The sequence below is a fragment of the Oryctolagus cuniculus genome, chromosome 5, assembly GCF_964237555.1.
Source record: "Oryctolagus cuniculus chromosome 5, mOryCun1.1, whole genome shotgun sequence".
Taxonomy (NCBI): domain Eukaryota; kingdom Metazoa; phylum Chordata; class Mammalia; order Lagomorpha; family Leporidae; genus Oryctolagus; species Oryctolagus cuniculus.
Window position 1 is genome coordinate 39,365,201 of NC_091436.1, and position 24,575 is coordinate 39,389,775.

A 24,575-nucleotide genomic window follows, 5' to 3' on the forward strand; every position below is an offset into this window, starting at 1 on the left:
GGAGAGGAAAGCTGACTCAAGGCAGAGTCATGGCCAAAGGCCATTTAATTAATTTGCTGTCTGGAGAAACAGCACAAGAACTGGGAAAAAAGCCCAGGTATGAGGACTGCTAAGTTGTTGTTCAGAATACAATGTTTTGTTGATCAGAATACAATATTCTACTCCAGTCGAATACATATTTAATGATTGCATTAAACTTATGTAAACTTTGCTCAGTGAAACAAATGTAGTGTGTAAAAATTTCAGAGGCCGAACAGATTCCTGCATTTCTTGGAGTTGTTCACTCGAATCGGAGCATTTTATTCATGCAGACACTTTGAGGGGGAATAACTCTCGAAAGCCTGCATCTGTGCTATGTTCCTATATGTCAGAGAGCCAAGATTATGATTTCTCTAAGAATTGTTTAAGGGACTATAAAGCAAGCTTTCCTATAGGCAGAAGTGGGTCCAGCACTGTGGTGCAGCAGGTTAAAGCCCCGGCTTGCAGCACTGGCATCCCATATGGGCACTAGTTCGAGTCCTGGCAGCTCCACTTCTGATCCAACTCCCTGCTCGTGTGCATGGGAAAGCAGCAGAGGATGGCCCAAGCCCTGGGTCCCCTGGACCAGTGTGGGAGACCGGGAGGAGGCTCCTGGTTCACTCCCCAAATGGCCACAATGGCTGGAGCTGAGCTGAGCAGATCCGAAGCCAGGAGCCAGGAGCTTCTTCCTGGTCTCCCACATGGGTGCATCCTCTGCTGCTTTCCCAGGCACATTAGCAGGGAGCTGGAACTGAAGTGGAGCAACCAGGACTCAAATTGGTATCCATATGGGATACTGGCACTACAGGCCAGGGCTTTAACCCACTGTGCCACAATGTTGGCCCTATGAATTTTTATAAGATGCTAGAAATTTGATGCATGCTTTCAACATGACTCCTATGAAATTTTACAGATTAATAGTAGAAAACTCAGAACATAACTAGCCAATTGCATATATGTGCCAGTGAGGAACTGGGAGGGAAACCTCTGTATATCTGACCATAGGGACCACAATTCTTTATTATTGAATTATGGTTCCCACTGGAGTGAGCTTTCATTATTTTTCTTCTTTCCTATGCATTTGTTAAATATCTACCAAGAGTTCAGTACTGTTTTGGAAGATGGAGAATCAAATACGAATAAATTAGTATCTCTGCCTTTGAGAGGTTGGAGAAATGCATCTCTCCACGAATACATGTGCGGTAACACAGGTGTGATCAAATTTGTTAAGACATACCTGCAATTACTATGGAAGCAAAACTTTTTAAAAGGAGGGATTTATTCTACTTTGGAGCAAGGGGCAGAGTGGGAAGATGACATATGAGGTGGAATAAACAGCTGTCTGCTCTGGAAAGAAGAATAAGCTGCTGTAGGTGATGGGAGCATTATGCTTTGCAAAATTATACCAGGGCTTCCAGTTTTCACCGAATAGATGGAGATGGTTATTACAGGAACAAGGCCAGGATTTCACAGGGGAATTCAAAGATCATGTGCCAGGGGCCTTCAAAACATTCGAAGAGAGTGGTTTAGTGGTGTAGCAGGTTAAGCTGCTGCTGTGATGCTGGTATTCCGTATTGGCGTCTGGCTGTCTACTTCCAATGCAGCTCCAGAGAGAGAAAGAGGGATTAGTCCTAAAGCTTGTATATTAGACTAGTTAATGGACAATCCCAGCAGCTTTCACAAGAAGGCCAAGAACAAGGCTAGGATACCCACTAACTGCACTACTATTGCAAAATATTCTGGAGGTACTAGTCAATTCGTTCAGATTGGAATAAACAAAAGAGCTATAAGAATTGAAATAGAAGGCATGAAACTGTCTCTGTTTACAGATAATATCATAGTGTATCTGAAAAATCATAGAGAATCAATAACAGTAACACAAATAATAAGCATTCATAAAGATACAAAAATCAGAAACTTTCTACCCATAAACAATAGCTCGTTAAATGATGAATTGAAGATTAAGACTTCAGTTATATTTGTAGAAAAAGAAATTTAATAAACTTAACCAGAAGTATATAAAATCTATATGAGGAAAAATTAAAATATTGCTGAAAGATACAAACATAGATTGGATAAGTTTGGAGATTTTTCTTACTTTTGGATCATATGAGTAAACATTTTAAAGCCATCTTTTATTCTCCTCTTACTAATACATTTAACATAATCCCAATAAAAATAACACAGCTGTTTTATGGGACTAGCTAAGTGGATTTTGAAGTTTGTAGGGAAAAATAAAAACTAACACAGCCATGAAAACTTGAAAAAGAAGAGAAATAATGGGTGCCTAGCCATACCAGGTATTTTTATTGAAATATAAGTGATATATTTACTTATGTTTATTCATATATTCATTGAAATAAAGTGAAATATAAGTGATAGCATTTTCCCCCCATAACCACCCTCCCACCCATAAATCATCCCTACTCCTACTCCATCTCCCATCCTATTCTTCATTAAGATTCATTTTCAATTCTCTTTATATACAGAAGTTCAACTTAGTATATACTAAGTAAAGATTTCAACAGATTGTACCCACACAGACACATAAAGTACTGTTTGAATACTAGTTTTATTGTTAATTCTCATAGTACAACACATTAAGGACAGAGATCCTACATGGGGAGTAAGTGCACAGTGACTTCTGTTGTTGATTTATCAATTGACACTCTTATTTATGACATCAGTAATCACCCAAGGCTCTTGTCATGAGCTGCCAAGGCTATGGAAGCCTCTTGAGTTCACAAACTCCAACCTTATTTAGACAAGGTCATAGTCAAAGTGGAAGTTCTCTCCTCCCTTCAGAGAAAGGTACCTCCTTCTTTGATGGCCCGTTCTTTCCACTGGGATCTCACTCACAGAGATCTTTCATTTAGGTATTTTTTTTTTTTTTGCCAGAGTGTCTTGGTTTTCCATGCCTGAGAAACTCTCATGGGCTTTTTAGCCAGATCTGAATGTCTTAAGGGCTGATTCTGAGGCCAGAGTGTTGTTTAGGGCATTTGTCATTCTATGAGTCTGCTGTGTATCCCACTTCCCATGTTGGATTTTTTTTTAATTCTATCAATTATAATCATACACATTTGATATATATATAATTTGATAAGTTTGAACCTAGGCTTGTACATATAGCACCATCACTGTAAGCAAGGGGATAGATATATCCTTCACCTTCAGAAGTTTCCTTGTGCCTCTCCCCCTCTCCCTTCATGGCTTTTTGTGGTAGAACACATAACATGAGCTCTACTCTCTTAACAAATGCCTCTACCAGATAAAATACACTACAAAACTTCCACTGTAGAACAGTGTGTTTGACCCATGAATAGATAGAGAAGCAGAGAGATCAATGGAAGAAAACAGAAAACTCACAAACGTGCATATGGAAAGTCAGTAAAGAAGAAAATCGTATCTCACTGGACTGTTGTGTTGTGAGAGAGAGCAAGGAAGAAGGAAGCAGGGGGTGGATATATGTGGAAAGAATGCAAACAGTATGTTGTAAATGCTCAGACTGGTCAAATTTGTCATGATTTCAGCATCAACAAGAAACACGATGCTGGGCTGAGTATTTGGGCTAGCAATTGAGGTGCCAGTTAGAACATCAACATCCTACATTGAAGTCCCTGAATTTGAGTCTCAATTCCACTACCAATTATGGCTTTCTGATAATGTATACCCTGGGAGGTAGCAGGTGATGGCTCAAGTACTTAGGTCTTTACCACCCACAGGAGAGATGTGGATTGAGTTCTCAGCTCCCAGTTTTGACCTTGCCCCAGCTCTGGCTGTTGCGGACATTCAAGGAGTAAACAAGCAAATGGGAACAATCTCTATCCCTCTCTCCCCGCTCTAAGAATCATGATATTAATGGATTATGATACACAGAAAATAAAAAACCATGGCTTATAAAATAAATGAATACATAATAAATATATAAAATAATACAAGGATAAAAAGGAAAGATTCTGTATGCAAGATTGCCTTTTAAAATGTAGAAGGGAAAATTAGAATAATAAAGTTATCAATTTATAAAACCAAAGTAAATAGTTGATTCAGAAAAGAAATATCAATGGATGTTAAAATCACTGGGTAGTAAGTTTTTGGGGAATAGGATATTCACACAGTCTCAAGCATTACCCCATATATTAATTTTAAAGAATGAGCAGTACAATTGAAATAGAAATCAGGTAGACATCACCTTTGCCAAGTAACCAAACTGACCACCATTCATAATTACACATTATCATATTAATACATCTCCTCATGAGATTCAGCAAGAAATACACAAGATTATCTCTGTAGAATTCTTCCCCAAAGAATTTCATATTGAGTAAACCATCAGACAGATTCCAAGTATGACATGAAAGATAAATACAAGCAAACATAATGTTTAAAAGTTCGATGATTCTAAAGTTAACTCTAGAATTGTCAGATTTTGAGGCTAATTGGGAAGATTTGTATATAGACACAATACAAATAATATTTTACAACCATGAAAAATTTCTTGTATATGAAAATAGCTTTATGGTTATATAAGAGAATGTCCTTGATATAATGAAATTTTGGAAAAATACTTCTTAAGTTCTTTGGAAGTTTTTTCTTTACTTTCTACCAGTGAGAAATAAATATTATAACTTTGCGCTACTTTTATACAGTGTGCCTTTCATCTTTACACCAAGAATATCTTTACATTTCAAGTCATTGAAAGCAGGAAATAAATATTAACATAAAAATATATTTGTGTGTAAAACACTAAATCTTCTACTATAATATCTTGTGGATTAATGTTAATTTACCACCCCATGATTGCTGGTTAGCTACTGAAATATTGCTATCTGGTAGTCTCAATTGAAGAGGTGTTCAGATATTTCAAAAATTATTGTTGGCCAGCGCCATGTCTCAACAGGCTAATCCTCCGCCTAGCAGCGCTGGCACACCGGGTTCTAGTCCCGGTCGGGGCGCCGGATTCTGTCCCGGTTGCCCCTCTTCCAGGCCAGCTCTCTGCTGTGGCCCGGGAGTGCAGTGGAGAATGGCCCAAGTCCTTGGGCCCTGTACCCCATGGGAGACCAGGAGAAGCACCTGGCTCCTGCCATCAGATCAGTGCGGTGCGCTGGCCACAGCGCTGGCCGCGGCGGCCATTGGAGGGTGAACCAACGGCAAAGGAAGACCTTTCTCTCTGTCTCTCTCTCTCTCACTGTCCACTCTGCCTGTCAAAAAAATAAATAAATAAAATAAAATAAAATAAATTATTGTTGAAAACCATACTAAAGGCATTGTTAATGATCAACTGAAACAGTGGTGAAGTGAGTTTTATTCAAATCATGCAAAACTAAGGAAGCGTCATTACTCATACATGGATAAAATATAAGAAGCTGCAAAGCTCAGTAACCTAAACATAGTCAGAAGAGCACCCGTGATCTAGAGCTCTGTATTCTTGTGTTGTCCCCCCACTCCATGGAGAAATGTGTAGACCCTCACGCTAGGATGGCTGACACTGACTTCAGGATGTGATTGTGACTGCCTGGATGCAAACCTGGCAAACTCCAGGTGCTTGTGTAAGCGCTGCAAGATGGAGAGGGTGACTCCCCCCAGTTTTTGAGAACAGGTTTTACAAATATTTTTTTTTTTGTTTGCCAATAAGTGTTTGTGCACATGGCACAATTTAAGTAGGACTTGCTGCTGTTGCAAAAATACAACAACAACAAAATAACTCATCTTTTTCTTCCATTAGAAATGTATAAAATTCAATAAAGTTGAAAGGCAATGTCTGTGATTTCAGCATTGAAAGACAAACAACATGGGCAGTTGCTTGCCCTAGCATTGAAGTTGCAGGTGAGGAAGACCAAGTCCCATATTCGAGTGCCCAGGTTTAACACCCAGCTCTGACTCCTGCCACCAGCTTCCTGCTCATGCAGATCCTGGCAGGCAGAGTGGTGGCTCGAGCAGCTGATTTCTTGCCACCCAGTGGGGAGAGCTGTATAGGGTTCCTGGCTTCTTTGTTCCAGCCTAGGACCAGCCATTACAGACATTTGTGAAGTAAAGCAGTGGATGTACGGTCTCTTTCTCAAACACATAAATAAAAATTTTTAAAAATATAAAAACAAATACCATTAAGACTTTTGTATTTTCTTGTAGATTTATATTTTTTAGCTGCTGAATTGAGGATAATGGAGAGAATCATAGAGCCCCCACTTATCTCTACAAGCTACAGATGTTGACCAGGAAAATCTGATGATTATTTAATAGCAATTTAATTTATGATTGTTTGAATAACGGTTCTGGGACTGAGAAGTGTGATTATGAGTGGTTTTCATTTTTTTTATGTTTTTATGTTTTCCAAACTTTCTATAATAACTATTAGTTCAGTAGTTAGATTTGTTTATATTTTTACCTTTGTGTATTATTTCTAGGACTGAATTAATAAATATTTATGACAGTCATATGCTGTATAGTGGTATTTCAGTCCATGACAAACAAATTATTACAATGGTTGTTCCACAGCATTATAATTGAGCTAAAAAATTCCTGTTGCCTAGTGATGTCATAGCTGTCATAGTGCTGTGAGGCAATGCACTCCCACATGTTTGTTGTTACATCGCCTGCTGGTGTAAACAGACCCACTGCACTTCCAGTCCTAGAAAAGAATAGCACATGCAATTAGGTATGGGACATACCACTTGATAATGAAATGGCTGTGCTCCTGAGTTATGTACTTACTATACTGTATATTTTATATTATAGAATGTACTTCTATTAATAAAAAAAAAATAAGTTAACTGTGAGGCAGCCTGAGGCAAGTCCTTTAGGAGAAAGAAAGCTCTGGCTACCATAGATGACAGCTCCATGCATGTCATTGCACTATTGCTGCAGGTATCTCTAGGAATATCTTAATTGCTTCTCTGGATGCCCACCCCACCTAATTATTTCAGACTTTTTTGAACTTTATGGGTTGGGAGGGAATTGTAAAGTTGTGAATTGACTAAAAACTAGTAACCAGTAGCTGAAAATTGGAAAAATAATTTCCCCTTTCCTCCTGGAATTACTTCAATCCTTATAGCGAATGCCATCACATCAGTTTTATCGAAGCCTGTATCTGACCTTGCTTTTTCTGCCGTTTGCCTCACTATTAGCTTAACAGCAGCCAATAGGACAGGAGTCTGCCAATGACTTTGTTTCTTTCTGCATTTTCTGGGTACTACCCCTTACCTTAGCAGTTTTTGTGTGGTTTCTTTTCCATAGATCAGTGTATTTTATTTGAGATGAACTCTGATATGGATTCTGCTGTTTGCTTTGGGGAACATTTAACTAGAAGATTGTCCTCCACACACCAGTGAGCTGTCCTTGGGCACCGGTTGCCAGAGCGCCAACTAATGTGGTGCCACCCAGCAGAATGTGATGGACTTTTCCATTCAGATTCCCATTTCCTGTGTATTTGCACAAGCAAGGGAGTCCATTACTTGGTGTTAAAGTTGGAAGAAGAAACAAAAAGAAAGATAGAGACTGGAAAAATTTAGCCCTAGCATGGAAGATTTTTATGGTGGCTGTTGGATCACAGTGCCACTGTGTGCTTACCTGTTGAGTATTGTGGATTTTGAGTGGTAGAAAGTGTAGTGGGTAGCTGCTTGGAGAGTTTAGTTAATTCTGAAGTATCTTCTATCATACTCATCAAGAGGGTGAATTTTCTCTTCTTTGCAATTTGAACAGGCTGAATGAACACATTAAAGTTTGAAATATAATTTAAGATAGTAGCTCTACAAATAGTCTATACAGTTTGCAACACCTGTTATAGTTGTGGAGATTATAACTGGGTTGATGCTTTCTTTAATTCTTAGGAGAGGGATGAATCTCTCTACAGGGGAGCTTATCCTATATATGCTTTCTACGTGGCATCTATATAGAGTGGGAATATTCATTGAGATTTGTGATTTTTAATTTGAGATCCTCAGATAGGCTTCAGAGGTCCTGAGAAAATATTCAAATTGCCCACAATTTTTTATGTATATTTACAAGTAGATGTGTTTCTATGCACAATCCACACTTTATGTTAGATATTAAAAACGAAAATGAACCAAGGGTTAAAAATAACACTGCTTAATTTTACAGATAAAGATAATGCTCAGAGAAAGTTGGCTAAAGCCAAAGAAGCTTTAATTGCTAGAGATGAGGTCGCTTTCTTTCATGAAAAATTTAGAAAATCTAAGAAAGGGGGAGAAGTCAATCATGATTTCATCACCAAGGCTTCTGTTTTTGGGGTGGGCATTGTGATGCAGCAGGTTAAGCTGCCTCTTGGGACACCCACATCCCATATCAGAATGCGGGGGATCAAGTCCTGCCTCTGCTTCCATTGCAGCTTCCTGCTAGTGCACACCCTAGGAGGCAGCACCTGATGGTTCCTGCCACTCATCTAGGGGACCCCAATGGAGTTCCTGGCTCCGGGCTTCTGCCTGATCCAGGTATTTGAGGAGTGAGCCAATAGAATATTCTCTCTTTCTCTCTCCCTCTCCCTCTCCCTCTTCCTGTCCGTCTTCTTCTCCCTCTCTATCCCTCTGCCTTACAAATACATAAATAAAACTTTTTTAAAAACTTCTGCTTTGGGGCCTGTGCCGTGGTACAGTAAGTTAATCCTCTGCCTGTGGCGCCGGCATCCCATATAGGCGCTGGTTCTAGTCCCGGCTGCTCCTCTTTCAGTCTAGCTTTCTGCTGTGGCCTGGGATAGCAATAGAAGATGACCCAAGTCCTTGGGCCCCTGCACCCGCATGGGAGACCAGAAAAAAGCACCTGGCTCCTGGCTTTGAATCAGCTCAGCGCGCCGGCCGCAACACGACAGCCATAGCGGCCACTTGGGGGGTGAACCAACGGAAGGAAGACCTTTCTCTCTGTCTCTCTCTCTCTCACTGTCTGTAACTCTACCTGTCAAATAAATAAATAAAATCTTTAAAAAAGAAATAAAGAAAAAAAAACCCTTCTGTTTCCTAGAAGAAACATATAGTTTAGATTGAGAACCACACTTTAAAAAATATGCGACTGACTGAACACCAAGAGGGAAACCTGTTGGAGTGAGGTGGACACTATGGGAAACGGTGGCTTGATCAGCATAGCCCTGACTGTTAATGAACAACTTAATACATTATCCCTCTTAGTAGTTTTTTTATCTGTTCTACTTAATATGACTGGTTTAGTTCTGTAATTGATGCACAGTTATTCTTAAGTGTTGAAAATTAACTGAAATGTGATCCCTGTTGAACATGGGAGTGGGAATGGGAGAGGGAAGAGATGTATAATTTGGGAGATGCTCAGGCTGACTTGCCCCAAGTGGTGGAGTTGGAAGCATACCAGGGGATTCCAATTCAATCCCATCAAGGTGGCATGTACCAATGCCATCTCACTGTTCCAGGTGATCAATTTCAGTTCACAGTTGGTCATGGTGGAGGGACTGGGAGTCAAAGGGAGCACATAGACAAGTCTAGTACCTGCTAACGCTAACCGATGGAGTAAATAAAGGGGAGAGTGATCCAACACGGGAAGTGAGATACTCAGCAGACTCATAGAATGGCAGATGTCCTAAATAGCACTCTGGCCTCAGAATCAGCCCTAAAGGCATTCGGATCTGGCTGAAAAGCCCATGAGAGTATTTCAGGCATGGAAAGCCAAGACACTCTGGCAAAAGATCTCTGCGAGGGAGATCCCAGTGGAAAGAACAGGTCTTCAAAGAAGGAGGTACCTTTCTCTGAAGGGAGGAGAGAACCTCCACTTTGACTATGACCTTGTCTAAACAAGATAAGAGTCAGAGAACTCAGAGGGCTTCCATAGCCTTGGAAACTCATGACTGGAGCATAGGGAGATTACTGATGCCATAGACAGGAGTGTCAATTGGTAAAGTCAACAACAGGAGTCACTGTGCACTTACTCCTCATGTAGGATCTCTATCCTTAATGTGCTGTACATTGAGATTTAATGCTATAACGAGTACTCAAACAATATATTTCACTTTGTGTTTCTATGGAGGTGCAAACAGTTGAAATCCTTACTTAATGCATACTAAACTGATCCTCTGTAAAAAAAAAAAAAAAAAAAAAAAAAAAAAAAGAAATTATCAATTCCCAACTTGACTCTCACTGGGATTAAACATGACAATAGGTCTGCTCTGATTTCATCATCATTTAAAAAAAAATCATCTATTATTTTTCACTTTATGTTTCTGTGTGGGAGCAAACTGTTGAAATCCATACTTAATGTATACTAAGCTGATCTTCTGTATATTAAGATAATCGAAAATGAATCTTGATGTGAATGGAAGGGGAGAGGGAGTGGGAAAGGGGAGGGTTGTGGGTGGGAGGGACGGTATGGGGGGGAAGCCATTGTAATCCATAAATCGTACTTTGGAAATTTATATTCATTAAATAAAAGTTTAAAAAAAAATATGGGTTGATATATTGCTTTCTAACAGTATTGTGCTAAATTCCATTAAAACCGTCATTTTTTAACCATCTCAATTTCATTTTTTAGAACAAAATCTTCAGTGTTTGAAAGTATGTCGGTTACCTTGATAGGAGAACAGTATTTCCCATGGTTTAGTGTGCATTTCTTTATTATTCATGGAATAAAATTTATATCCATTCATTTTAATTGGTTATTTGTCTCTTGCCCAGTTAGCTCAGGAACCCAGATCTCCCAGCTGTCCATCAAATTCCCACTTAAAAATCCCACCTGAGGCTTCAGGAGGCACTACAGCTCCTGCTTACCAGCCAGAGTAGTTCCTATATTTTGCAGTATACTTTTGTGCTACAATCACCAGAAAGGTTTGTTAAAATGCAGATCCCAGGAAAAAAAAGTAGCAAAGTTTGGGAATTCTGGAGGGCCATGTAGACTTACATTGAATATGGAAATTGTGGACAATTATGATGCATACTGAGAGCCTAAGCTTTGTGAAACCTGCATTAGTTCTCCTCTATGAGATGGGTTTGCCCTTATAAATCAGACCAGAAAATTCACTTTCTGATTGAGACTCAATAAACTTGATATAAAAGTGCAAATCATCTAATGACCAGCTTTGTGAAAATCACTTAATATCTCTGAGCTTCTGTCTCTTCATCTATAAAGAGTTTAATATAGTCCTAGACCACATATTTATTTTGAAGGGTAAGCTATTGTATACTTTAAAGGGCCATAAAGATTGTTGGCTTTATTCTCTTGTTCTAATACTGCAGTATATGATTATTTTGTCTTTACTCCTTCATTTATATCCTCAGGAAGTCTGAAACAGCTTTGGGCAAAATGTCAACACTTGATAATTTTTTGGCTGATTGATTACTACCTCACTGTACAGCAAATATTGCTTTTATCTGGTGTGTTGTTCAGTGTGGCCTGGATTGTAACCAATCATAACAGATACTCCTTAGAAAGCAATAATGTCCACGCTAATGTTAATCCTAATACAGCAATAAATCATTCAACTTATATTCATTGAGTACTTATATGTGCCAAGAACCATGCTGGATACCATACATATATTATTATTCAGTTCCTTCGTAGATAAAATGGTTTATCATAGACTCTGAACCTTTTAGCAACTCACAGAGCTATTAAATTTTGTGAGACATCCCATTTGGGTGTTATTAAATGCAATAAGAAGAGAAATTCAAGAGATAAATAAGGTGAGGTGGCTCTGAATTCTAGAACAGAATAGATGCCAGCTTTTTCTTTGTAGCTCTGCTCAGCCATGCCAGCGTCGAAACCGGTAAGACAATGGAGTGAGTCATGGAGCTGGTGTCCCCCTGGTGCACTGATTCTGAATTTTCAAGGTTGTCACCTGCATATATACTCTCACTCAATCCAGGTCCCAGCCCAGTGCTTACAAAGATACTGTAATCACTTCTCTGAGGGGATTTTATAACCTCAAACTCCTGGAACTATCTTTTTATGGAGATGTAATCATTTATACTGTTGTAGTCTTTCCTTTATTTCAACTCATTGAATGCCTTTTGTTTAGCGATGTGGAAGGAAGGCTGGCATCAAAGTTTTTTGATCAAAAGAGGTGACAAAATAAAGACCAATTGTAGAACATACTTTTGGAAAAGCAACTTGTAAAGCATTTGTTGTATCTTAATTTTCATAGATCACAAGCTTGTGCTCAATTATTCCACTTCCAAAATAGTTTTGCAATTGTGCATAAACAAAAGGGAAGAAGTTTTTTAATTAAAAATTGCATTTATGATGGTATGTCTGAGAATATGATGTCTTCAGTTATAGTCAATTATTGCCATAGTCATACTGATGAGGACTATGCTAGAGAGAAAAGAGAGTGACAAAGAACATGCAAGAGAGAATAAAAAGTCAGGGAAACTCCTTGGTGGACATATGAGGTTTCAGTTGAGAACTGAAACTCAGTCAGTTTTCCAAAGACTGGAACAGTTAGCTATAGACAAGGGGAATAAAACTGAAATGTCCTGGGAATAGAAAATGCTTACATTTGACTGGCATGCCAAAAAAGAGGGCAAACACAAAGGAATAGCAGAACCCAGAGGTGACCTACACATATGTATGGGGTACTTTAGAAAGTTTCTGGAATACTGTAATGAAAAGGAAAGTTGATTTTTGTGCAAAAAGTTCTAAATCCATGCATGTGTGGGGTCTTCAAAGAACGCATGGAAAATGTACATTATGAAAGATCATACATGCATTTCAAAAAAGTTTCGCACTAAAAGAAATACATTTTTTAGTTCTAAGAATTTTTTTAAAAAACATTTATTTATCTATTTGAAAGTCAGAGTTACACAGAGAAAGGAAAGGCAGACAGAGAGAGAGGTCTTCCATCCGATGGTTCACTCCCCAATTGGCTGCAACGGCAAGAGTTGCGCCGATCCGAAGCCAGGAGCCAGGAGCTTCCTCCTGGTCTCCCACGTGGGTGCAGGGGTCCAAGGACCTGGGCCATCTTCTACTGCTTTCCCAGGCCATAGCAGAGAGCTGGATCAGAAGTGGAGCAGCCGGGACTAGAACCAGTGCCCATATGGGATGCTGGCACTGCAGGCCAGGGCGTTAACCCGCTGCGCCACAGTGCCGGCCCCTAAGAACTTTTTTAGTCCCCTCATACAAGCTAATATTGGGGAAAATTTGCCTGTTGTTTGTCTTTGTTTTGGCTGGTTGCTCCATTGGAGGTGACATTTTCCCAGAGAATCAGGTCCGCTGCAGCAGGAATGCAATGAAAAGGCGTATTTGGTGTTGAGGGTGTTTATTTACTTAACTTCCAAAATGTGCTCCAACATTAGACCAAAAGGAGAACATTGGAGAGGCTGACTACCCTCCCCAGGGATTCAGCTGAGGCTCACCAGATCTAAAGAGAAGAGAAAATGGAGGTGATAGAGAGGTGGCAGGGGGCGAGTCTTGAAAGAAGACTGCATGGAGAAGAGCAGAGACATCAGAGAAAGTCTGAGCACCTAGACCACACTGTGGCTAATGCCAATGGCCAAAAGGAATATGAGCCATTGGCTGAAGACAAGTCCCTCACAGATCCCTGTCAATGGGATGTGCACCTGTGCAAGGTGTATTTCTCCTTGCCGGGAGTGTAGCTACTTGCCTCCTCATTGCTCTTGGGTATTCCAGGAGAACACCATGCTGTCTGGGCCCTGAAACTGCCCAGTGAGCCTCTTCCCCCAACCTTCCCATCTCAATGGCGCTCACGATGCTTTTGAAGTCCCTGAAATCATCTGCCTTGGACATCAGGGGGTCAAGCACCAGCATCTGTTTCTTATCCTACGTAGAGAGCACACTTTCTATTTGGCAGCTTTGTTGTGAGAATTCAAGGAGATAAACTTTGTAAATTGGCTAGCTTGGTGTCTTTCACATGCAGGTGTTACACAAGATTATCCCTATTCCACCCCTTAAAGAATACAAACATTGATCAAAGTTTCATTACTAAAACCATATTTCAGAAGTTTGTAAATATGTTCACTAGCTAAGTAAAATTATCAGGAATGTTGAAAAATGATTATGAAAAAGCAAACCTATACAAATGTAAATAAAATAGATGAATTTCATTTATCTGTCACGCAACCTCACAATTATTAACTCCTGGCCAATCTTATTTCATATATATTTCCCACCTTTATTTTTAGAATTTTACTTATTTATTTGAGAGCTAGAGTTACATACAGACAGAGAGGTTTTCCATCCATTGATTCACTCTCAAAATGGCCACAATGGCTGTAGCTGGACTGATCCGAAACCATGAGCCAGGAGCTCCTTCTACGTATCCCATGCAGGTACAGGGGCCCAAGCATTTGGGCCATCTTCTACTGATTTCCCAAGCTATTAGCAGAGAGCTGTACTGGAAGAGGGGCCTCTGGGACATGAACCAGCGACCATATGGGATGCCAGTGCCACAAGAGGAGACTTTAGCCTACTGTGCTGCAGCATTGCCCCTCCAACCTTTTTATTTTGAAGCTAACCCACATATTATTTTATTTATAAATATTTCCCTATGTATGTTTAAAAATGAAGATTTTAAGCCGGCACTGTGGCTCACTAGGCTAATCCTCTGCCTTGTGGCACCAGCACACCGGGTTCTAGTCCCGGTCGGGGCGCCGGATTCTGTCCCGGTTGCCCCTCTTCCAGGCCAGCTCTCTGCTGTGGCCAGGGAGTGCAGTGGAGGATGGCCCAAGTGCTTGGGCCCTGCACCCCATGGGAGACCAGGATAAGTACCTGGCTCCTGCCATCGGATCAGCGCGGTGCGCCGGCCACGGCAGCCATTGGAGGGTGAACCAACAGCAAAGGAAGACCTTTCTCTCTGTCTCTCTCTCTCACTGTCCACTCTGCCTGTCAAAAAAAATGATTTTAAAAGACTATAATGCTGGGGTCTGACACTGTGGCACAGCGGGTTAAAGCTGCTGCCTGCAGTGCTAGCATCCCATATTGGGCTCCAGTTTGTGTCCCAGCTTCTCCACTTCAGAACCAGCTCCCCACTAATGTACCTGAGAAAGTGGTGGAGGATGGCCCACATCCTTGGGCTCCTGCACCTTCATGGGAGACCTGGAAGAAGCCTCTGGCTCTTGGCTTCAGATCAGCTCAGCTCCAGCTGTTGTGGCCATTTGGGGAGTGAACTAGTGGATGGAAGGATGGAAGACCTCTCTCTCTCTGTCTCTACCTCTCTCTGTAACTCTTTCAAATAAATAGAAAATAAATCTTTAAACAAATCAGAACTTAAACATTAATAATGAGTTTTCAATATCATTAATTATATATAAATATATAATTATAATTTTTATAGTTTGATTCAGGATCCAATTTTTTGTGACAAAATAAAAATTGGCAGTAGTTAAATATCTGGACTGCTACCTACTCTGATTCTCATATATTGGATTTTCTTAAGAGTATGGTGGTCATATGTATAACATAATGAAATTATGTGTTCAGTCATTTGGACAGCATTAAGTGCCTTTCCTTTAGTAATTCAATACAATTTCCCAACCGAAGTCTTAAGTCTGCCACTAGATAAAGGTATGTCCTTGGGTCATTCCCTCAATCTGTCCAAGTTCCAATTTCCAAAATTTAAAAAGAAAGTGTTGAGCTGGAGTAGATTATTCAACACACATTTATTACAAGTCCTCAGGTGAGAGAGGGGACAACGCAGGGTCAGGAGGGAGAAAGCGGACAGCCAACTCCTCTGGACTGGACTCTTGCCACACACGCAGGCCATGTGAGTTGGGATAAGTTTCTGAACCTCTTTTTACTTCTGCTTCCAAATCTATGAAATACAGATGACACTCAACCAAACTCAGAGTCTTTCACACATGTGCATAGTTGTGGGTGCCAGGAAGGGTGGCTAGAATAACAAATATCAGCTGTGATTGTCACTCAGACTAGCTACATGTCAAGTACTCAGCGGCCCTGTATGGGTAGTGGTTGCCATATTGGACGATGTAGCTCTAACCTCTGCCTAGCCTTCCAGCTTTCTCTGCTAAATACAGTTACAATTATCAACTGGGGCAGAGAAGGCTGGAAGGCTACGCAGAGCTTAGAGCTACATCATCCAATATGGCGACCACTACCCATACAGGGCCACTGAGTACTTGACATGTAGCTAGTCCAAGTTGGGATGTGTTGTAAATATCTGGATTTCTATGATGTAGTAGGAACAAATGACATTTAAAAATTTATTCGTAATTTTTAATGTTCAGGAGCCGGTGTTGTAGCACAGCAAGTTAAAGCCCTGGCCTGAAGCGCCGGCATCCCATATGGGTACCGGTTCTAGTCCTGGCTGCTCCTCTTCCCATCCAGCTCTCTGCTATGGCCTGGGAAAGCAGTAGTAGATGGCCAAAGCCCTTGGGTTCCTGCACCCATGTGGGAAACCTGGAAGAAGCTCCTGGCTCCTGGCTTCGGATTGGCGCAACGCCAGCCATTGCGGCCATCTAGGGAGTGAACCATTGGATGGAAGACCTCTCTCTGTTTCTACTTCTCTCCGTAACTCTTTCAAATAAATAAAATAAATCTTTAAAAAAAATTTAATGTTCAGTATATGTTGAAATCAAAATGCATTGGGTATATCAAGTCAAATAAATGTTATTAAAATTAATTTAACCTTTGAAAATGTTTTCTGAATGTGGCTTCTAGAAAATTTGAAACTATATAGGTGGCTTGTATTATGTTTCTACTGGACAGCACTGGGCTAGATCACTGATTTCCATTCTAATCACTTTGTATGGACCTTGAGCCTTTTAATTGTCCATCTAGTCAAACAAGTCTGAAAATTGGGAAATATAACAGTAGTCCTCTCTTCTTTAACACGCACAATTTGTCAATCTTGTTTTCTTTGTAGCTCACACATCTGTCCTCTTTGGCATCTCCCCTGCTGACTTAGTATATTAAAAACCCATTTAAATACTTTCCCTCTCTAATAGCCTCTCTCCAATCTGTAGAGCTCCTTAAATCTTAGTCTCTCCACGGCCCTCAGAGACATCAGAATTCATCAAGTTTCAAAATTCCCTTCACAACTGACATCAGCGCATTAAACATTCCCTAGAACACTTTCCCAGCTTAGATGCAATCTTAGTTTTGAAAGTCTTTGCCCTTATGCCTATAGCCACCTCCTCACTTCCACCCCAGTGCGTTGCAAGTAGCACCATGGTTAAGAATGAGAAAGCAGGGGTAGATGCTTCACCTTGTGTTGAGGCCTACTGTGATGCCAGCATCCCATATCAGCCTGGGTTTAATTCCTGGCTCACTCTGTTTCTGGCTCCTGCTAGTGCAGACCCTGGGAGGCTCAAGTGATTGGGTTCCACCACCCATGTGGGAAACGTGGATTGAGTTCCCGGCTTCTGGCTCTGGCTCTGGTCCTGGCCTATCCCCAGCCCCAGCGCTAGCCCTGGCCATTATTGGTATCTGGGGAGTGAGCAGTGGATGAAAACTCTTTGTGTGTGTGTGTATGTGTGTGTGCATGTGTGTTTTTCTGCTTCTCAAATACAACTTTTAAAAGGATATATTCTTCTTTATAAAAAAAAAAAAGTCAGTAGGATTGGGTCCTAGCTCTGTAATTTATTGTCAAACATTGCAAAAGTTACTAAGCTATTCTGAGCCTCATTTTTCATCTCATTAAAGGAGGAATAATTCTAATAGAGCCTACCACTCAGAATTGTAATACAGATTAAATTAGGGAATACACATTTGGTGCCTGATAAACAGTAAACCTAGGATAAATGTTGTTGTTAAACATTGTTCCTTATGCCTGCCCCCCCCCAGCACACACAGCCTACCTATAGCCTTACCTGTATCCTCTGTATACCCTCAATTACAGCTGCTCCCTCTATACTATAGCCATCTCTTTACTTATTCTTGCCTCCAGATGCGTGGTTCTCAAAGTGTGGATGTAGGAACAGTAGACTCCGAAAACCATGGGAATTTGTTAGAAATGCAAATTCTAGTAAATTTCTAGGATCGTCTCAGACCTACTGAAGCACAACTTCTGGAACTGGGAGCCAGCACTCTAAGTTTTAGCCTGCTCTCAAAGTAAGTCTGATATTTCGACATTTGAGAGCAACTGTTAGATTAGGTCTCTGTGGTAGTACCCACATCCAGTTCATCTTGCATTGTCACTCAGTCCAGGGACTGTTTGTCAAATGAAAAAAAAAATGGATTAGTGAATCCTGATGAGAGTGCAGTGCCACAGAAGGGCATCAAGCAGGGAAATGTCATGATCCGATATTTTAGAAGGTGAGTTCTACAGGCTGTGTGTACATTCGAGCGAGAGGTCACTCAAGGCAAGTGAATTGGCTTAAAGAAAAATTATTATTTGAAAGTAGGGCTTACAGTTTGTGTAGAAGCAGATAACTACAAAATCTATGCCTTTTTAAAAATTTCTTAAGGAATCATTTTAAAATGCACTACTCTAATATTATACCTATAGGTGGTATTTTATATTTTTTGGGAAAAGGTATTATCTGTAACTCACATGTGTCAACCAGTACATTCTCTCATAAATTATGATTTAACTTTCCCAAATGGTTCCAAACATCTTACATCAATTTAGTATTTGAGAATTTTTCAAGTATAGTGCAAAATATTGTTTTGATTATAATAGTAAAATTTTACAGCCAATGAGCATAGAGAATATTAAAATGTTATTTAAGTTTCATATTTGTTTGAAAATATATATTAGAATAGGGACTATATGTTATGCATCTTATTTTGGATTGAAACAAGAAGAAAAAATCCTTAGAAATCTTTCAACTAGAAACTATTAGTGCTCAAAGTAAAAAATACCTAATTGATATTAATATGTAGTGAAGAGTAAAACAAACAGACATGATTCTTTAAAAACATTATAGGGCTGCGGGAGGGAGTTTAACCTAGCAATGCTTGGGTTAAATATGTGGCTCTGGCTCCTGATCGCAGCTTCCCACAGGTGCAGACCCTGGAGGGAGCAGTGATGGTTCAAGTAATTGGATTCATGCCAGTGAAGTGGAAGACATGGGTTGCATTCCCCTCTCTGGCTCTGGGGCATTTAGAGAGTGAAGCAAAGGGTGCGAGTCTGTCTCTGACTCTCTCTCATAATAAAATAAATAAATAAATATTATTTCAGCCTTATAATGGGATGAAGAAGCCTCAAGCTTTCTGTCTATCATATAGCCATCTTCCGTCAGTGGATTTCATGCCCAACAATTGTATTAAGAAAATATTGATCCAGTTTACATGCGAGTACTTTAAAAATAAAATTTATTTTCTGTTCAAAAGGCAAAGTTACAGAGAAGCAGAGGCAGAGAGAGAGGACTTCCATCCACTGATTTACTCCTCGAATGACCACAAATGCCAGAGCTGGGGTGATCAGAAGCCAGGAGCCAGGAGCCAGGAGCTTCTTCCAGGTCTCCCATGCGGGTTCAGGGCCCCAAGAACTTGGGTCATCCTCTACTGCCCTCCCAGGTCATAGAAGAGAGCTGGATTGGAAGTGGAGCAGCCAGGACTTGAACCAGTGCCCACATGGGATGCTGGCACTACACATGATGGCTTCACCCACCATACCACAGCACAGGCCCCAATATATCACTCTTTTTTTTTTCTTTTTTTGACAAGCAGAGTGGACAGTGAGAGAGAAAGACAGAGAGAAAGGTCTTCCTTTTGCCGCTGGTTCACCCTCCAATGGCTGCCGCGGCCGGCGCGCTGCAGCCGGTGCACTGCGCTGATCCGAAGGCAGGAGCCAGGTACCTATCCTGGTCTCCCATGGGGTGCAGGGCCCAAGCACTTGGGCCATCCTCCACTGCACTCCCGGGCCACAACAGAGAGCTGGCCTGGAAGAGGAGCAACCAGGACAGAATCCGGTGCCCCGACCGGGACTAGAACCCGGTGTGCCGGCGCTGCAGGCAGAGGATTAGCCTAGTGAGCCACGGTGCTGGCCTCCAGTATATCACCCTTAACAATTTGTTTGACAAAGATTGGAAACAAAATTTGACAAAATACTGGAACTCATTAAGGCAATAGGAAAATAGCAAAGTTACAATATTCTAAATCATCACAGTAAACCCATTTACTATTTGCCTGTGCTTATTCAATAAGTAGGTATATGGCCTACTGATAGGCAATGAGACATAAGGGAAGTTTTATGGGGGTTTCTCAGAAAGGTTTTCATTCTCTAATAAAGGAAAGAGCTACAAGAATAAAGTCTTTTACTTTTAAAAAGCATAGTGTCAGCCATCATGAAACCACAGGGCTATGCATGCATCTGGGAGAGAATGAGGGACATGGATAGGATGATACAAAGGACTAAGGAAAGAGAAACTGAAGATCACCAGGAAAGAGATTACCAGGCCAAGGAATGCAAGCCATTTTGGTGCAAACGAAGGTTGAGAAGGAGGGACAGAGACAAGAGAAATTTAGTGGGTAGAGGTGGGGGAAGGACAAAAGCACAGAGTAGGAGGGGTTGAGCTGGTGTGGGGGTGGGCAGTGAGGGAAGATTCTGAAGGTCCTAGAATCTTGGGGTCTTGGTTTCCCAGGGTCCTCCTAAGCCTGATAGTCCAACCATTTTAAATAGTTGAAAGAAGTAAGTTTGTGGTAAATCTGGGCATTCAAAAAACTTTTTCTCTTGCCTCTGGCAGAAGGCTGCCTCTGTATCCAAGCCAACTAAAGATTTGGTAGATTTGGTGAATTGGTCATCCAAAAAGTGAATAATTCTGAAGTGTTAAGAGTTTTGGCCAAACAAAAATTACATTCGAAACTACTCAAAAAAGTGGAAAGTTCCCATGTGAAATACTGAAATGTATAAGGATGTATTTTAAAATATTCATAGTGAAGTTATTTATTGGCATTTAAAATTTTTTCCACATACAATGCCTATTTATATGCTTTGTGCATTTTCCTGTTGGTTTGTCTTTTTTCCTTTGCATGCATTTATATGTTGTACATACCAATTCTTTGCCTGTGATATATGTTACATATATTTTCTCCAAACTTCTTCCTTGGCATTTAAGCCTTTAATTCATTTGAAAATTATTGTGGTGTCTGGAACAAGACTGGAATCTAGTGGGATTTTTCTATTTAGAAGCTAGACATTTTATTACAATGCCACTTGCTGAATAATCCATCTGGTCCTCATTAATTTGCTATGTTTCCTTGTTGAGTATCAGATGTGGGAAAGTCCATTTCAGGCCTTCTATTGTGTTTAGCCGATTGCTTTGTAAATTATGTAGGGTTTTTAATTATACATTTTTTAAAATTTCCTACCTGTTGTCATATTTTTACTGTTACTACAACTGAGATTTAGAACCATGTCGTCATGCTAAAACACAAATATTGGCATTTAGAAACTTTGGTCTAGTGGATTGAGGCAGAGTGATATGGATTTAAATGCTGCCTTAGTCTTTGGTTCTAATTTGTAATATGCCAGTCTCTCCAAATCTTCAGCTCTTTCATTCTGCATTTGTAAGTCCTTCTCATTGCATGGGTCTCTAGGCAATACCAGGCTAGCCAAGGCTATCTAGCAGTCATTTATCATCTTTTCTTTGTGGAACTAATGGTTATCAACAAGCATGTGAAAAAGCCCAGGCTCTTGGATCTCACAGCAGTTTTCTCCACAGGTTGTGTTGCAGAACCTCCTTATCTGTGTCATCCTGTTCTACACTGTGTATTATGTATCTCTGAGCTTGTGCTGCCTGACGCTCAAGTAAGTAGTAGCACCCTGTCTTCAAACAGAATTAAAAAGCTGACATTCAATGCAAAAGGAATTTCCATTTATTGTTTCACGTCTTCATGGAGTAGAGCATGGCATTTTTAATAGTAAAGGCTTTAGCTTTTGGTTTAATGTCCCATTTTTGGAAATGATAAAAGTAGCAATCACGAAATGAATTGGATAGAACCAGGCAGGATTGTTCTGAATTCATTGGAGGGCAGTCAGGAAAAGAAAGTGAAACTACTACTCCCTGAGCTAACAATGAATTAAAGGAGATTTAGATGAGAATGGAGCCTAGAGATAATCTTCACCCAATGTAAACATTTTCTAATACATACTCATGTCACTGAAGCAATGTGAGTTCAGCTGCCCATGTGCATAGAAAAGTCAGACACTGAAACCATGGCCTTTTGGAGACAGAAAGTTTATTATGAGGCAATCAAGTAAGGAGTTAGGCGTAATGATTAAATCTGATTTCCCAGTTTTTACAACAGACATTTATTTGAAAGGGAAAGAGTGGAGCCAGCATCACCAGTTTTTGCCCTGGCTGCTCTATTTCTGATCCAGCTCACTGCTAATGGCCTGGGAAAGCAGTAGTAGATGGCTCAAGTGCTTGGGCCCCTGCACCCATGTGGGAGACCTGGAAGAAGTTCCTGGCTCCTGGCTTCGGTCTGGCCCAGTCCTGGCCCTTGCGCTGTTTGGGGAGTGAACCATGGGATGGAAGACCAAGCTCTCTTTTTCTGCCAACCCCTCCTTTCCTCTCCCCTCCAAACTCTAAATTTCAAGTAAATAAAATAAATCTGAAAAACAAAAGAAAGAAAGAAGGGAGGGAGGAAGAGAAAAGGAAAGGAAAGGAAAGGAAAGGAAAGGAAAGGAAAGGAAAGGAAAGGAAAGGAAAGGAAAGGAAAGGAAAGGAAAGGAAAGGAAAGGAAAGGAAAGGAAAGGAAAGGAAAGGAAAGGAAAGGAAAGGAAAGGAAAAAAAGAAAAGAAAAGAAAAGAAAAGAGAAGAGAAGAGAAGAGAAGAGAAAAGAAAAAAGAAAAAGAAAAAGAAAAAGAAAAAAAGAAAAAGAAAAAGAAAAAGGGAGGATGGAGGGATGAGGCGTGGGAGTTGAGAGGCTGGTGGAAGAAGGGGCGTGCCTGGTGTTTCTGTGCAGGCGCGGTCAGCTACCTCTTTCTTCGGTATGCAGTGTAAGCTAATGTTCGATGGGCAGAGATTTGGGCTCAAAATGGGTGAATTCACCTTGGTCAGTAGCAGTACTGTGGTTCTGACAGTTTTTAGCCAATTTGGGAAGTTTTAACAAAATTTCTTGTTGTTCTATGGAGGTAAACTCAGAAGTTTTCATTCCTCGTCTGTTAACTGTGCTAGGGTGGTAGCTTTGGACTGCAAGTCAGGAAGGTGGCATTCTGGCCCTGGTTCTTACTAACTCCCTAAATCATCTTGAGCAAGCCATTCAATTTCCCTTATTTCTCTGTCTTCATTTGTCGAATGGAGGTAACAGTACAGGAGAAGTTTATCATGAGGGCAAAATGAGATAGCTCGTGTATTTTTGACGGTATCCTTTCTGTGTAAGTGGAATTATTTTGTCGCTGTGGTTGGAATTGTTCTCTAAAAATCTAGGTTACCTTGAAATACATGGTGTATATTTACACATTTTCTGTACGTTGAGTGTTTACACAATTTTATTGTGCAAGAAGGGAATTTTATTTCAATATTAAAATTAATACTAAAATAATTATACTGGCTTTTGCAATGGAAAGAATGTTATTTAGCGTGCTTGCAGGCAAACCCGCTGTGAAAATACCTAGGGCTCACAAGCAGCCTCGGCACCTGGAAGACTGAAGATGGTGCAGCAAGAAAGACTCTTCAGAGCTCTCTGAGCAGGCGTTTCAAGGGTGGGTAATTAATGTGGAGCAGCAACAATAATAAGACCCTAAAACTCCAGGAGGCAGCTAACTGGCCAACCAGCTGCACACAATTGCAAACTTGGGCACAATGGAAAGTTAAGTGTATGTTTTATAGATTCAAATTTTAGAGCCAGAAGGAATCCCGGGGTATAACATTTTCAGTTTACAGATAAGAAACTGAAAGTCCAAGAGGTTAAGTGCCTTGCCCAGTGCCAGGATTAGAACCTGTGTCTTATATTTCTTCCTTCTTGATGGTATGAAGGCATCCTCTCACATCTGATAGCAAGAACTACCAAGGCAGAAGCTGAGACCTCAACTACAGTAAAGTCCACTTAGACCAAGTGGACTTAATTAGGCAAGAAGACAATTGGGACAAGATGCTATTTGACTGCCATGCAAGTCAGCTGGTTTTTCAATGTACCACATGGGGAAATCTAATAATGACTTATTCTTGACGTGAGTAGTGACAAACAAAACTTTGATTAGGAACTGCTTTCTTCAGGGTAAACTGTTTTTATTTGTAACATCTTCAGGGTATGTGAGTTGGATGTTCTGGCACCATTTGACTTCAAAACAACCCCTTCATGGCTCAACACCCATTATAAAGGTAATTATTTTTAACTTCTAATTCTTACCCAATAGTAAACTATATGCACCCAAAAATCTATATTTTAGGTCAAAATAAAAAATTTTTAAGAATCAGGCCTTCTTCCCAGACATCTGTATATTATATCTCACTTTGAAAACAAAATGGAAAAACTACAACCAAAACTTTTAAAGTGGGAATGGGCGTTTAGCTTCGTGGTTAAGATGCTTGTATCCCACAACACAACAGAGTGCCGGGCATTGATTTCCCGCTCCAGCTTCTAACTGGTGCAGACCTGGAAAGGCAGCTGTCATGGCTGAAGTGTGGGTTCCTGCCACTGACATGAGACTTACATTGTGTCCAGGTTCCTAGCTGTGGCCCCAGCCCAACCCCAGCTATTACAGGTACATGGGGAGTGAGCCAGCAGGT

General features: G+C 40.5%; 1 protein-coding gene across 2 annotated transcripts in view; it reads left to right on the forward strand.

Moving 5' to 3' along the window:
• The window catches only part of TMEM244 (transmembrane protein 244), a 43,156-nt gene that overhangs the window by 1,505 nt on the left and 17,076 nt on the right, over positions 1-24,575 (forward strand). For both annotated transcript variants that reach the window (XM_070073611.1, XM_051854335.2), the window contains exons 2-3: positions 21,564-21,649; positions 24,094-24,167. In XM_070073611.1, coding sequence (XP_069929712.1) covers positions 21,564-21,649; positions 24,094-24,167 — 160 coding nt within the window. The remainder of the gene's footprint in view (positions 1-21,563; positions 21,650-24,093; positions 24,168-24,575) is intronic.